The 16,737-nt window shown below is 29.7% G+C and overlaps 1 protein-coding gene across 11 annotated transcripts in view; it reads left to right on the forward strand.

Moving 5' to 3' along the window:
* LOC130676422 (glutamate-gated chloride channel) overlaps positions 1-16,737 on the forward strand; it is a 37,519-nt gene that overhangs the window by 11,129 nt on the left and 9,653 nt on the right. For 3 of the 11 annotated variants that reach the window (XM_057482634.1, XM_057482609.1, XM_057482671.1), the window contains exons 3-4: positions 2,980-3,092; positions 13,620-13,687. In XM_057482634.1, coding sequence (XP_057338617.1) covers positions 2,980-3,092; positions 13,620-13,687 — 181 coding nt within the window. Of the gene's footprint in view, positions 1-2,979; positions 3,093-6,892; positions 6,961-9,873; positions 9,942-13,619; positions 13,688-16,737 lie in introns of those variants that run through there. The other 8 variants (XM_057482626.1, XM_057482690.1, XM_057482698.1 and 5 more) reach the window with 5 other exon arrangements.

Here is a 16,737-nt window from a genome sequence, read left to right on the forward strand (position 1 = left end):
GAATGTTTTGAACGTAGATTGGGGTATCATAAATTGAAAACATATTTATCATAAAACTAAAACCTATTTATACTTCCAATAAAAAAACATAAGCATACCAAAAAATTTTTTTCATCAATTTTGTACTCCTGGATTATAATCACGTCAATTCCCTAAAATTTTGTCCTCCGCTTTTCTGGCTCTTCAATAAAGAATTCGTATTGTGAAAAAAAATTTTTTTCAGTTTCATACTTCTATTTTTAACACTATATATGTATATATCTGTTCATATATTATGATATCAAGGTGATGAAAATTGTGATTAAAAATATCGAAATAAATTAATTGATGTTATCATTAAACTAAAATCATAACTCATGAAATTACCAATTCATTATGAACCAAAATACAAAAAAATTGTTCAATTTACTTTCAAAACGTTAAAAACGTTCAATTTACGTTTAAAACGTTAAGAACGTTCAATTTGCGTTTAAAACGTTAAGAACGTTCAAATTACGTTCAAAACGTTAAGAACGTTCAACTTACATTTAATATTTCGACTCGGGTAGGCATGTTTTTTTGACAATTAAATGTTTCCCATAAAGTTTAATTTTTTAATGCAAGTTTTGAAAGGTTGTATCTACGATTACGCAAGTCTTATTTACGTTTTCGTACGTCAACTACCTCTAAAATACGTGTTTACAGCTATTTACGTTTTCAACGTCTAGTACATGCAATCTACGATTTCAATTTTGACTCGGGCACTTGCTCAAATTTCGCGACTCGTTTTTGCCGACTTTAGGGCCAGTTTTGGACACTTAATACACAACTAAGGACGTCATTAATTTTTGAAATGTATACCAAGATACTTTTATCAAACTATTACAGCGGGAATTTTATTTTATACTTTTTCATTCATTAAAATAAAGTATTTAATGTCCGAAAATGGAGCAGCGGCTTCAAATGACACTTAAATCCTATAAATGATTTTTTTATCATGATATTGATACGCTGAAAAATTCCTACGGTATTTTGATATGATAATTAAACCGTGATATTTTTTTTTTTCATGTAATATCTACTCGTGACACCATTAAAAAAAAAAAAGAAACATTAAACGTGAAAAAATTTTCAGCGGCTTCTTAATTTTTCTGTTAAGTCTAATGTCGGTATATATATTTGAAAACAATACCAAAGACTTGAATAGCAAACACAGGGATATCCTTGAAAAAGTATCAAGATGTTTGTTGAAAAATGCATCGTCATCTTAAATGTAGATAGTGCCAGCGGTTGGTAGAAAATTCACGAGCTGGTGATCAAACGTGATGCACATACTTCCGCACTAGAATAATAAATGAAAGAAGAAAAATAGAACAATGTACATTATGCAAACAAAGAAACCTCAAATTACTTGCTGGATTTTTTTAACTTTTTACTTTTTACAATAAAATATATTTTAAATTATTTACGTAATTGCGTTTAATTTAAGGAGCCCGGGTCAAAAATAAAACTTGATTCAGGCTCGCTTCACCTTATTTTCTTTTGAAGTGATCGATTTGCCGACGATTTTTCGATAAGATCTCGACTTTTTCGACTTAAATTTAATTTTTTTCAACTTTTTCAACTTTTTTCATCTTAGTTTCAACTTATTTCAACTTATTCATATTTTTTTATCTTAGTTTGAACTTATTCGCCTTTGCTTCGAGCACGATAGTCATTCACCTTACTTTTGACTTGCTAAACCAAGTCGAAAAAAAGTTATTTATTCACCTTACTTCCGCCTTTATATATACAAATTATTTGGCTCCCTGCCTTTATAAATCCGGAATAATTTCTCATGCAAAAATTTCTCAGCAATAATTACTCAAACAAAAATTGATCCGACACAAAAATTTCTCGCTGTTGTTTACCTGCTGTTGTTTCTTCATATTTGTGGTGAGAAAATATGCCTTGAGAAATTATTGCTGAGAAATTTTGTCGCAAGAAATTATTGCATGAGAAGAAAAAGACGGTCGCCAAATTATTTCACCTTAGTTTTGACTTTTTCGTCTTATAATTTAAGTCGAATAAGTCTAAATCAAGTCATTTTCGACTTGATTTAGACTTTATCGCCTTATATTTTAAGTCGAATAAGTCTAAACCAAGTCAATTTCGACTTGATTTCAACTTTTTCGTCTTAAATCGTGACTAAGTAAGCCAGTTAAGTCTAAACCAAGGCGAAAACTCAATGTATTTCATCTTCGTAAAAAAAAGTCGAGTTTGTTTTGTGAAAAACGGCTCCCAATTTCGACTTGGTAAACCAAGTCTAAATCAAATTTTATTTTTGACCCGGAAGAGCTCGTTTCAACTGGACACCTAACGGGATATTCTTTATTATGTTGTTAAATTAGTAATTGGAGAATTGTCTGTTAAATATTATGATGATGATAATAATAATATTTAATGTAATGTAATGATATGAAAATGTAACACAAAGACTTAATGATTCTCTTGATGTACTGGTGTGCATGTAGTAGCATAAGGCTCATTAAAACAGTTAGATATAATGGAGCCAGCAAAGGAGAATAAGAAAAAACCAGAATAAAAACCTAGAAGAAGAAGGACAGAAAGAAGAGATGTCCGATAACAACGTCAACAAGTTGAGAATGAAGCTCTCTTGGGTTCTCTCTTGAAAAGCTCAGGCTTTATTCAACTTAATGCCGACTTTTTCTCTCTCTCTTTTTTACTTCGCGAGTCGTGATCTCGTGCCCGTCTACTGTACGACAGATATAATTAAGCCGTTGTAAATGCTCAACCGGTAATTGCATATACTTGTATATAGATATATATATAAATAAGTTTATTCTATGAAAATTAATTTCCGATCTGGATCGAGTATTTTATTTTTAACTCCAGGGGCTTAGAGCCCGGGTATTTAAAAGTAATATGCAGCCTTAATTGCGAATTTAAATGTCACCAGTGTTGAGAGATTTTATTATATTTTATGTTTTTTTTTTGCAGATGCTCACCGGGAAAGGTCAACTACCGGGAGAAGGAGAAGGAAGTCCTGGACGACATTCTCGGGGAGAAAAAATACGACGCTCGTATTCGACCGAGTGGAGAGAATGGAACAGGTAAATAGATTATTGTCCAAATAATTCCTAGATTTCCAACAAAAAATGATTATTCCTCTACACAATAACCGTCGGACGTAAGAGTAACCACTTACTGGTCTTTAGTTACTATTATTAATTCATTTAAGAATAATAAATGTATATTATTAAATCCAGTGGTTAAAAAGTGTTCAGAAAGCGCCTAGTGTACACTGTAAAAAATTTCGGTGTAAAAATCGACCTGGAGGACTTTACACGGTCGTGTAGTGTGAAATAACAGTGTAAAATTCTCTCGGTGTAAATTTTCCATCCGTGTAATTTTAGTACGGTGTAGTCTACTTTTTTGCACCATTCCGTATTACTCGTTGTAATTTTGATTAATGAGCAACAAACGATCATTAATTATTTTTAGATATTAAATAGTATTTTGAACATTTCAATATTTTTATGCTGAATTTTCTTAACGCAAAATTATCATGAATTGTACAGTTACACCACCGAATTTAGTGTAATTTTTACACCAAAATTTTTACACCGAGACATTTACACTACACCGGGTCCAAAGAATTTTTTACAGTGTATTAATTTCAATGAGTTTTAATATTCAAGAAGAAATTTTTTAATTTTAAATTGTGATGATCGCTGAATAATTATACCCGGGTAAAAACATTTTACCGAAATTATGCCGAAACCATAGAATTTTATTCAAAGAGGTCGAAATTTGGCTGAAATCTCACTGAAGCCGTAGAATTTTATTTGAAAGAATTCGAAAGTTGGCCGAAATTTAACTGAAGTCGTAGAATTTTAATGAAAGAGGTCGAAATTTGGCTGAAATCTCACTGAAGCCGTAGAATTTTATTTGAAAGAATTCGAAAGTTGGCCGAAATTTAACTGAAGTCGTAGAATTTTAATGAAAGAGGTCGAAATTTGGCTGAAATCTCACTGAAGCCGTAGAATTTTATTTGAAAGAATTTGAAAGTTGGCCGAAATTTAACTGAAGCCGTAGAATTTTAATGAAAGAGGTCGAAATTTGTCTGAAATCTCACTAAAGCCGTAGAATTTTAAAGTTGGCTGAAATTTAACTGAAGCCGTAGAATTTTAATGAAAGAGGTCGAAATTTGGCCGAAAACACCGAAATTTTATTCTTAATATACTGACCGAAAATTGGCCACCAGAATCGGCATATTTTCGATTTTCTTCAGGCCTAACTATCGGCCATTTTTCAGCCTCGAGTTCACCTGAGCTTTTTCCGGCCACTTTTCGACCGCGAAAAATTAATTATTGTTTTGGCTTGAAATTTTTTTACCCGAGTATAGACAATTATTTGACGCACGTACTGGTGTACGTAAATTTTGTTACCGATACATGTTGTGGGACATGTAATTTATTACGTCAACGTTTACCGCTTTTTTTGTATTTCGCGTTGGGTGGGATAAAAAATGGACAGTATATGAGTATGAAGCCTCAAATGTCTTGTTCGCATGCATCAGCCACGTTTGCTGGTGATACAACCATTTAACATTGTACATTTAAAAATGTTTTTTTTTTTAAATATGACAATGTTTAAAGGCCTTTTACCCGATCAATGTTTTACATAGAGTGGCTAACACGTTTATTACAGGCTGTATAAAATGAAAATATGAATTATTGCTATTCCGTGTTAGAGGAAATACTTTTATATTTAGATCACGCGATGCGATCTGGAGGCATACTTTTTTTTAAAATAAAAGGCTAGATTAATATCGTGCTCTATATTACTGCAGCCCCCATTGCAAATGTTTGTTATTATCCTGACATTACGAAATTGTTAAAATAATTTAAAGTTTATTTTATTGTTGATCATGAATTAAGTTAAATTGGTGGATAGAGAGCATTATTGTTATTACAGCTGGAATAGTAGAATAAATTTCAAGAGTTAAATGCACAAATGGGTATAGTTTGAGGTAGAAACGCGTGTTTTGTTCAAAATGAAATAGTATAAACGTGTAGGAATTGTGGGCTGGGGTGAGAGGAAGAGAGAGGGAGTAGAAGGAGACGCTAAAGGATGACAGAGTAAAAAATAAAACCAAAAAAAAATGGATAGATAAAACAAGTGTGGATCTGCGAGTCTCGTACTAAAAACGTGTCTCACCTTTATCGAGCACTTTCGCGCCGCGGTAACCAGGAGCTGAGTACCAGTAGCTGGAGATTTCGAGGATATTGTTCGTGCCACGTCATGCCATGCATTTCCCTTGCAAATTATGAGCAAATATAACATACAAATAAACCTGGTTCTGTGTAAACATCCACCAGGGCAGTGTGAAATAACTTCAGAGTGCTCGTTTGTGAGAAACGATATCCTAGATTTGTTGCCGCTAGTTTTATTTTTTTTTACTCAATTATTTCGGCGAAAACAATTTATTATTTTAAACTTTGGGTAATTTACTTTCAGTTCTCTAACGCGACAGTTTTATAATTGGCTCTTTTATTTGTTTGTGTCTTCAATTATTACTATTATGATCATGATTAGTAGGGTGGGTTGAAAAAAAAACTTTTTTTTTTGTTTTTCTTAGAATGGGGGTAGAATTTGTACCTTATAAAAAAAAAAATTTTTTTTACTCAACGTTTTGAGGTGGCCCACTCGTTTTTAAAATAAATAATTGATCAAACGGGGTTGTCCCAACGAAAAATATTACATGGTGTTCTAGAATCTGTAGGGTGTCCCCTTGAAAGCTAATTGAAAGTCAGAAGTTGAAAAAATTTTTTTCCTATTATTTTTGTAATTTAAGTAAAAAATCCAAAAATGAAAAGCATTTTCTTTTGAATTAAAATGAAAGTGAAGTTAAAAAAAAATCACATTCGAAAATTATTAGATGTTTTCCACGATTTTGGACAAAAAAAAATTTTTTTCGTTGGAACTACCGTTTAATCAATTATTTTTTTTAAAAACGAGTGGGCCACCAAAGGACCAAAAAAGGTTGAGTAAAAAAATTTTTTTTTTCTTGAAAAATTTTTTTTTGTATAAGGTACCAATTCTACCATGCTACGAAAAACAAAAAAAAGTTTTTTTTCAACCCACCCTAATGATTAGCATCCTCGCTGTTGTTTTTCGTTTTACACATAGACAAGTGAAAAATAGCTCGAGTTTTGATGAAAATTTTGTTTTGTTTTACAAGTTTAGTTTAATCGGCGTTACTACTTGGAACTGTTTTGCTGGGTGATTGGAATTTAATTGTCAATTAAGTCATTTCCAACTGCGTTTAAACTCGTGACACTAATCACACCAACAATTTAACTCAGTTTACTATTTTATGGATGTGACTATTAAATTTTACTTAACATCTGACGCTTTATCCAGAACATGATGTATTATTCTGATTATCATCTTTTAAATCATTTTTTTCTCCTGATAAATTTATTGATTTCATTTCATTTCATTTCATTTTATTTTATGAATTAAAGCTCCTCTGAGAGGCTTTTTCATCCGATAAATTATTTACGTGTGCATCAAAACTTTAGTATAATAGATTGAGTGAGGGGCGATGATAAATTTAACCATTAAATAAATTAATCAGTAGCTCAGCAATAAATATATTAGACCCGGTAAAAATATTTAACGAATACCGCAGCTGCGACTTGAAATATTTTCTAAATGTAAATAACGTTATTTATTTCTCATTCTTTTTAGTTTCTTATTTTCATATTAAAGTCTAAGGTAATAATTCATTTTTATTTAGACTTGAACTAGTAAACTTTTAAAAAAAAAATTAAATAAAATAGCCAATTGATGACTAGCATAAGTTTAATTGATTAAAAAGGGGCTGTATTGTTTTTGCCCTTAGATGGGCCGGCCATTGTCCGGGTAAACCTGTTTGTAAGAAGCATTGCAACAATTAGTGACATCAAGATGGTAAGTATATATTAAAAAAAAAAAAAAAAACAAAGCCAGTGCTCGCACAGATCTGATGTCGAGCACTTAAGTCAAAAATTGTTGTATTGAAAAAAAATAATTAAGTTATCGCGGTTAATTTAAATCGTCTCTCTATGCCTCTAAATATTTTAATTAAAATCCCTGCCAAATGTAGAAGAGCGCAAGTAGGTTAGTCTCGTTATCGCATGCTGCGAATATTATTATTATAAATTTTTATTATTGTTATTATATATATATATATAAAATAATTTTATTTTTACTTAAATATACATAAGTTTTGTCAACAAATTAACGCTATTCGTACGACCCTCGAGCATCTTCACGAGTCCATCGATCATCCAGTCCACTAGAATTCTGTATAGTATACCTATATAAATATATGTATATGTATATGTATATATGTCAATATCTATATATATATATACTCTATAGGTGCAGGCATGCCAGGCATTTCTATATAGCTTTTTATCTTCATTTTATCTCAGCGACGTTCAAACCAAATACTTACTCTTGTTCATATATTTTACTTAGTCTAAAATTTCTTCTTTTTATTTACTTTTTTCTCATTTGCATTTATACTTTGTAAGTATTCTTACATGCTATTGTTTCCACCGAAGGATTCAGCTCGTACAATTATCGTAATTGGATAAAATAATTAATTGGCCAATACATATATAAATTACATCCTTTTGAGTTGAGGATTGTCATAAATTGAGGATGGGGAAATATGAGATTTATTGTAAAAACAAAATTTATACCGAGAGCTGAGGACTGATATGAGTAGGAAGGAGTTGAATCCTTTTATATTTATATTAGAGAATAAACTGGGTGTATATATATATATATTTTTAATATATAATAGATATATATTATCCGTGTCCACGATGTGGCGATCTAAAAGGGCGCGCAAGCGCATTTTCGACAGATCTTTGCACGTTCAATACGGGTGTGACGCCCACACTCCTCCATCTCTTACCCTCATTTCCTTCATCATATCCCTGTTATCCTCATTTTTTTATTTATATATTCACTCCTTATTTTCCCTATTCATCTCCCTATGAACGTCTTATTTATTTATTTTATTTAAAAATACATTTTATATTTATTTTGCATCAATGCTCGGCTCTGTTATTACAAAACTTACAGCGTGTTTTTATCTCTTCGCAAATTATCATATATATATTGACAATTATTTAAATATTAAATGTCATTTCGCGACTTCGATAGCTGACTTGCTCAGGTAAGTCTGCAAAAGATTTATAAATTAAATATACATGTATTTTATATCATTATTTATTACTATATTTTATGTATTTATCTCTCTGCTAGTCCATCAAATTTTAAATATTAAATACACCGACGATTTAAATCACTACGTTTATAAATCGTCTTAAAAATACGTTATCAATTTTCGTTGCTAAATAAGTATGATGAATGATTTAATAATTATATTGTTTATAATTTATATAAATAGATTTTAAATCTCCGATAAATATTCAATAATTAATCACCGACATCAATTTTAACAATTGGATTATTTTGATAACAATGTAGCATGCAGTTGATAATTTGTGGGATTTTCATTACATATTCAGCGGATGCCAAATAAATGATTGAAATTTCATTTTTTTGACTCAAGTTAAAGTCAATTTTGCCAAAATCAATTCAAATTTTACTTTTGTTGACTTAAATGAATACTACGGAGTCAAAATCCAACTTCTTTTTCATCCATTTTGACTTATTTTTGGCTAATTTGACATCCACGGTCTTCATTTAATTCACAAAAGACAAGTTTTTGATTTTGGCTCAACTGACTTGAATTTGAGCCAAAAAATTCAAATTCATTTTTTTTTTTATCCGGGTATTCAGTGGATGCCAAAAAAGTAATCACTGATTTCCCAATTAAAAGACATCGCATATATGCCAGGCAGGCATATATTTGATAAAAATAAAATGAATGATGTCATTAGCTGTATGTTTATTTTATTTGATAAAATGAAAAGCAAATAGACGAAAAAAATGTAAACAGCGATACAAGTCTCGTCAACTTATTTGCCGTCAGTATTTTCAGTCTGACGGTACAGCACGTACACAGTTTCTGTAGCGATGGCATACAAAACTATTGATGGAGTGACGATACAATGGTTGCCCTTCGGAATCCTTTTGTATACATCAGTGCTGTACACAAATGCACGCCCGTTTCCAACGGGTTAACGTATCAATATGCCATATATATGCTACAATTCAAATAGGGCTCTTTTGCATGCATCTGGTATATCACCAAACATCTATTATACTGGCATGTCTCTTGTGCGACCTGCCAGGTCATATTTTTAAATATAATGCGATTAATAACAATAATAATACGAAAAAAATAAATATGAGCGAGTGGTGAATGTAAATAAAATTTTATTTTAAATCTCGGAACTGTAAATTTATGGGAAAATCAGTGTGTTGGGTTTTATTTTAAATTTGTGAGCTCGTAAAACAGTTACGGTAAATACGTGAGATGTTACGAAGTCATGTTTTATGTGACTTTGTCACTTAAATCTTGATTGCACATAAAGAAGATTAAGCTGTCAAATATTTATCATTTCAAAAACATTACCACATTTATTTGAAATTTTTTTTACATCAACAATTTTTTTCGTTCATTTTTTTTTTTTTTATTTGTTTGTTTGTTTGCTGGATAAGAGGATGTGTTGGTGTACAAAGTGTTGGGTGGATAGAGTATAATGAAGATAAACAGGTCGATAACATACGGATTAATAAAAAAAAAAAAAAAAAAAAAAAAATGATAACATACACGTTGACAGATGAATAATAATAGCAACTAATTTAAAAAAATAGAGATTGATTAATTATTTGTGTGTTCTGTTTTTGCCATGTTAGATGGACCTGCATATGTCCAAGTCAACATATTTGTTCGAAGTATCTCAAAAATAGATGACGTAACTATGGTAAGTTTGAAACAAAAAGTTAACAAACAAAATAATAATCGAATAGTATTTTTAAAACAAAAAGTCTTTATATCTTGTAAATCACAGAAACATATATATGCACACGCGTTTTGGGTGTTTGTAATTACTAATTGATATCTTTACTGTGTATATTAATTAAATATCTATATACAATAACATATTTTCGACCGTTTTTTCATTATAGTTTATCCATTTTGAAACTGTTTGGATTTTAATATGTATTTGACACCTACACTTTGTTTTTCTCTCTCATATTTTTTTTACACTTTATTTATATATTTTTTCTATTATTATTACACGGAGAGAATTTCGTTATAAATTTAAAGGTTCAAATTTAGAAGAAAATTACAGTGTCAGTAGTAAAGCTGGAAAATTTAGCGCCAGTGGTTGTCGGACTGCTCCCAGAAAGAGAGTGAACTTCGACTCGCCCCCACTACCGATTATTCCTGAGCTGCGCATGCGCAATGAAAAGGAAGACCAGTAGAACGCCCAGAGTGGGAGTAAAGACCGAAAACACCCGAAGTCTCTCTTGCTGGGACAGTGGAAAAGTTTACAGCACTTCCTATAAAATATATATGTCTATAGAATACTTTGAGACTCATATTTTATAAAGAGAACTGTAAAAAATCCCATTGGCGCTAAATGGTGTCAGCTTTACTAAACTGCGACTGAATTTTATGGTAAATTTTCTCCGTGTATTATTATTATTAAAGTAATGTGGTGTGATAAAATAATATAAGCAGTTTATGTTAAATGAAATTGACAAGCAGTATGATGTTTTGTTTAATTGACATTAAATTAATATATAAAAATAATGATTCGAAACAGTGACAGTTAATAAATAAATTAACGTTATTAAATGAAATTAAATTTTGCATCATGCTGAGAGTTAATTGCTCGTTTTATAATATGTTAACGCTAAAATGCTAATGTGTAGTAGATAATTTTATTCAGTAGAAATATATATCCATATATATTATATTTATTGCTCTTTTGTATTTATTAAATTTTTAATTAATTATATTTATTAAATTTTTTATTGGCCTTTTTTTAATACTTTTTTTTCTAAGACAACTGAGTGCACACAATACAATTAAATAAATTACAAAACTGTACACCATTTAAATAAGTAATTACTTGTGACTTGTTATAAAATAATCCGTAATTGGAACTATTATAACATGATACAATAAAACTTAACATTTAAACAGGAAATATAATTGTACATTAAACAATACAGACTATAAATATTATTATTGTTATTACGCGCTTTTGAATTTATGAAATTTACTGCATTATAAAAAAAAAGTAAATAAATAAATAACAGCCAGAATGTTTATAAAAACACTACGTAGTGAACATATAAAGGAACAAAAAAAAGCAATAAATTTATAGTAAAAATATGCACGGGAATAATGTCAATAGATAAAATAAATGTGTGTGAATATAGAGTATGCACTGGATTTACAATTGTTTGGTAAGTTACAGCAAAAGTTTAATAACAAGTTTTGATAGTCATCGAAAATAAAATAGATAAACCAAAGGCATCTACACATACACATATATACATATGTATGAATATATACATACATATATATATATAGATATAAATCATTGTTATTTTGTTATGTTAGGATTAAGATATCTCGCGTTTATATTGTCATAAAACTTAGCTCGCATCTACTATGCGTATACACGGAGAAAATGGTAACTGTTCCTAGCATTTATCAACCCATAACGTTATGGTAATAATTACTTGGAATTATGAGATGTACGCCCATAATTTTTGGAAAAAGTTTCCATGACCATGGGAAACCTTATAATTACGGTCAAAGTTTCTACATCGTATGGTAATCAAATTACGGTAATAATTTCTATATGGAAGTAGTTCCTATAGTCACATGTAAATAAATCCTATTTCGACATTGGAACGGTTCCTAAGTAAGTAAGTATGGGAATGAACTTTATAAATCATGGTAAACATTATGATAATATTATGGTAATGATTACTATGGTAGTATGGTAACTATTACTATAAAAATTATGGCAATGATTACTATGATAATATGGTAGTGATTACTCTGGTAGTATGGTAACTATTACTATAAAAATTATGGTAATGATTACTATGATAGTAAGATAACTATTACTATAAATATTATGGCAATAATTACTATGATAGTATGGTAGTGATTACTATGGTAGTATGGTAATGATTACTATGATATTATGGCAATGATTACTATAAACATTATGGTAACTATTACTATAAATATTATGGTAATGATTACTATAAATATTATGGTAATCATTACTATGATAGTACGGTAACGACTACTATGACAGTATGGCAATGATTATTATAAATATTATGGTAATGATTACTATAAATATTGTGGTAATGATTTCCGTAATATTAAAATTTTCTGAATGTTACGGTATTCGTTACCATCAGACACAGTAATTATTACTATAACTAGTATGGGTGCCATTCCTATGATGGATATTTCAAAAAAACCTGTTACCATACGATATGGTAACTATTACCATAAAATATTGTAATAGTTACCGTAAATATATCTCCGTGTATATCCATTTATATTTAGATATTTAAAAAAACTATGTGTGCACATATTATTATTAATAGATATAATGCTTGTGTATGCGTATCTGGTTGGGCCAAAGCAAGAACTTGCAAGGAAACCCTTTTACATCACTTGCGTTATACAACTATGTGTACTGTTATACACTGAGGTAATAGTTTGGTACAACAATGATAATGTACTGACGCCATGATAAATATATTTAATAAAACTTTTCTAGCTCTACGATGGCTCTCGTTTCCAAGACTTGTACGAGTCAAACTTTCGAGAGAAAAACTCGGAAAATTTTTTTTATTTCAAACAAATACAGGAACGTAATTGGATTTTTATTTATCACGTCTGTTGCATAATTAATTAAATTATTATTATTATTATATGCTTGATAAATTTTGAGTACTGGTTGGTGCTCTTGTGTAACAACGAGCTGTCTATATATATTTTATTATATAACCGTAAAAATTATGCTATCAATTTATTAAATTTCATAATCCCTTGGAGTGAAAATAAAAGAGTATAATAATTAAAAAGCGGATTTTCTCGCGTGATTTAGTAAAGAGCGTGAAGGGGATATACATTTTTTATAATAACGTATGAAAAGGAATCTGAGCATGAGTATATATGTGCGTGTGTGAATTTATGAATTTAAAAATAATAAAACAGAGCTCGGAGCAATAAAAATAAACAAATAAATCGGCAGCGTAAAATGCAGAAACCGGAATTTATATTAATCATATATCATTTTTTCTTCTCCTGATTCACTCATTTTTTCGAGCATATGCTACCCTACGTTTTACTCCTGTCACACTTCTTATTTTTTATTATTCCTATTATATCACTTTTTAAAAATATATCAATAATCTTCCTTGACGTTTTTTTTAAGCAAAGAAACAAACCAATTTAAACAATATATTTATATATGTCAATAATATCATCAACAAATACATCAACTACAACAACAACAACAACAACAACGACTACTAAAAGATAAATCCTATATTCCTTCATAATGATTTAATAATCCGATTGTTTTGTTCTGTTCCGGCAACGTGATTAGATGGCCCAACAATTGTCGACGTCAACATCTTTCTCCGATCAATCAGCAAAATAGATGATTATAAAATGGTGAGTCAACTAAAAACAACAACAATAAAAAAAACAAGGCCTACAGTCTATACTAATCCACACATTGTATTATCTATATAATTAACGTCACGTGTATATGATTCGTTAAAACTTGCACTTCTCTGTTACTGTACTCGTAATAAAACAGTATCTACTAGGGTGGAAAATTTTTTCGACTTTTTTTTTATTTTTAAGCTCACATGGAAAAATGGTGGCTTCAAGTATTCAAAGACTCGGCTTCAAATTTTGTCATGAAAAATTTTCTAGAGGTCGCTTAGGAATTTTTGAACTTTTGAAAATCGACAAAAAATAAAATTTTTGAAAATAAAAATATAAAGAAGATTGAACTACACTGTAAAAAATCACCGGGGTAAGTCCAAGCGGTATAGGTGTTAAATTTACCCCCGATAGCGGCGTGAAAATAACACCGCCACCGGTGTAAATATTCTTTACCGGTGTTAAAATATTTTTACTTACTCGATCACTATATTTGTTAATAAATGATATTTTTTATTAATTTTCATAAAGAACTGACATTTTTTGTGTTTTATAATCTTTAAAGTTAATACTCCAAGCGGACGCAATTTACCCCACTTTTACACAGGCATTACTCCGCTTTTACACCTGTTACCTCGCTTTTACACCGGTATTACTCCGCTCTTACTCTGGTTATCCCGCTTTAACACCGGTATCTTTAACACCGGTGTAATTTCATTTTTACACCGGGCGGAGTTAAAACGAGTCCATTTTTAACACTGCTCTTTTTACAGTGTAGTGAAGAACCAAAGATTTTGAAAAAAAAATTATGTATCTAAAGATCGGAACGTGTTTTGCGCAATGAAAATGAAAAATTTATGTAATTTGACTACTTATATAAAAGACTTAGGGGGTAATTGGGGGTGGCTGAAAATTTCGGTGACATCTAAGCACCGATGCGAAATATTTCAGAAATTTAGATCCAGTAGATTTTCACTTTTCATTGCGTTTTTTTAATTTCGTTCTGCGAAAAAACTTTCTGATTTTTAGTTACATACAAAATTGAGTATTGTTGACTTTCGAAAGTTCAAAAATTCCTGAGCGACCTCTAGAAAATTTTTTGACGACTTGAAACTTGGAAAGAAGTATTTGAATACTTCAATTTAACATTTTTTCATGCACAGAAAAAAATAAATTTTTGCATTACGAATTTGAAAATAAATTTTCTGAGACGAGAAATTGACAAGAATTCTAGTCCTGAGAAAATTTTTGGTTTCAATTCATAATGCAAAATATTTATTGATAAAAAGTCAAAATATTGCCACTCTAATATCTACTATTATTATATATATACTATACATAAAATATATATATAATAAATATACTGTCGCGCAACCAGTGGATGCAGTGTTGCTACTACCAGTCAAACGTTCAATTTTAAATGTCGTTACTTGTCATGTATTATAATCAGCATAAACGTATTTAACTACATACATGTATATATATCTATTTATTTATTTATGTATAGATATATATGCATATTGATTGTCGAGTGATTGATTGATTGACTGATATTGATTGGCTGTATATTACTAAATAAATAACCTCGTGTGTCTTGTCAAAAAATATATGTGGAATCTGCTCTTATATTTATTAACACACCGTTAAAGCTTTTTTTCCCGGTCGTTAAATCGAATATCAATTACCAAATTAAAAACCGATAACAAAGTTATTATTTCTTTGGTAATTACCGTAATTGTTGCACGATATACGATTTATCTTTGTCGGAAATTCGGATTCAAAACATCAAAGAGTTTTTTAGTTTTTTCATATATTAGATTAATATACAATGCATGCTGGAAAAACATGCTCAATAATAATCTCGTATAATGAATTAAATTATATGTATTCATTCATTTATAACCACGCTTTATAAATATATATATCATTCAATCATAATCATTCAATTTATCCGCTCGCTCAATGTCATTTTTATTTTCTTTCAATTCATTAATCATTTTATCGTCATATTTTATAAGTCTCATTTTCATCCCCTATTATCTACTCGATTTCTGTACTTGGTGTAACTCATATCAAATTCATATATTTATTATCAATATCATTATATACATATATATGTATATCTTCTCATTTTACCATAAATGCCTATCGTCCTGATTTATTTCCCCGCTGTATTTTTTTTTAAATTTCGATCCCACGAATATAGAACATGACTAACGAGCAATCCGACAATAACGTAATTATTTATTTAAATTATTAATAATTGTCTGCCTTTTGTTTCATTGTCTTGTATAATAATGCTTATCGCTGTTAAAATCGTTAAATTATTTATTGTGATAAGAAAAAAAATAATTATAACCGTTGAAACTTCAAATAAATTAACTGATCATTACTGGCAATAATATTCTCCTGAACGTTTCGTTATGGTACAGTGTACAGTGTAATTAATCAAGCACTTTAATAATAATTATAATAACAATTAATAATAAACACCTAACGCACTATACACGTGTTCATTTATTTTAATTACTATATATTTGTATATACCCGTATAAAAACTCAAAAAAGGTTCATAATCGTGAGCTTCGAAATTTGAGACAATTCGAAATTTTGAGTTAATCTTTTTTTAAACTCCAAAAATATTCAAAAGTTTAAGAAAAATTTCTACTGAATACTTTTCAGGCAAATTTTTTCAAGTAAAAGTAATTCGTCTTGAAAATTTTGCTGGTATGAAAAACACCCGAGTCAAAAAACTTCGGATTTAAATCTCAAAGTTCTCAATGAGGTTTTTGAGGACCAATTTAGAATTTTAAGATTGACAGCAGTATAGAAAGTTATCTTAGGTTAGTTACGACCAATTTTACCATTTTGAGGACTAAACTGAAATAATATAATTTGAATTAAAGCCTCAAAATACTCAAAACATACAGGAATAATTTTAATCGCATTTGAACCTCAAAAGTCTCATTCGACGTACACGGAGAATAATGTTGGCTCGAAACCTACTAATTTTTGTTATGCTGTCGACCAAACTTGAAACAGGAATTGAAGCA

Source organism: Microplitis mediator, chromosome 1, assembly GCF_029852145.1.
Source record: "Microplitis mediator isolate UGA2020A chromosome 1, iyMicMedi2.1, whole genome shotgun sequence".
In the NCBI taxonomy this organism is placed as follows: domain Eukaryota; kingdom Metazoa; phylum Arthropoda; class Insecta; order Hymenoptera; family Braconidae; genus Microplitis; species Microplitis mediator.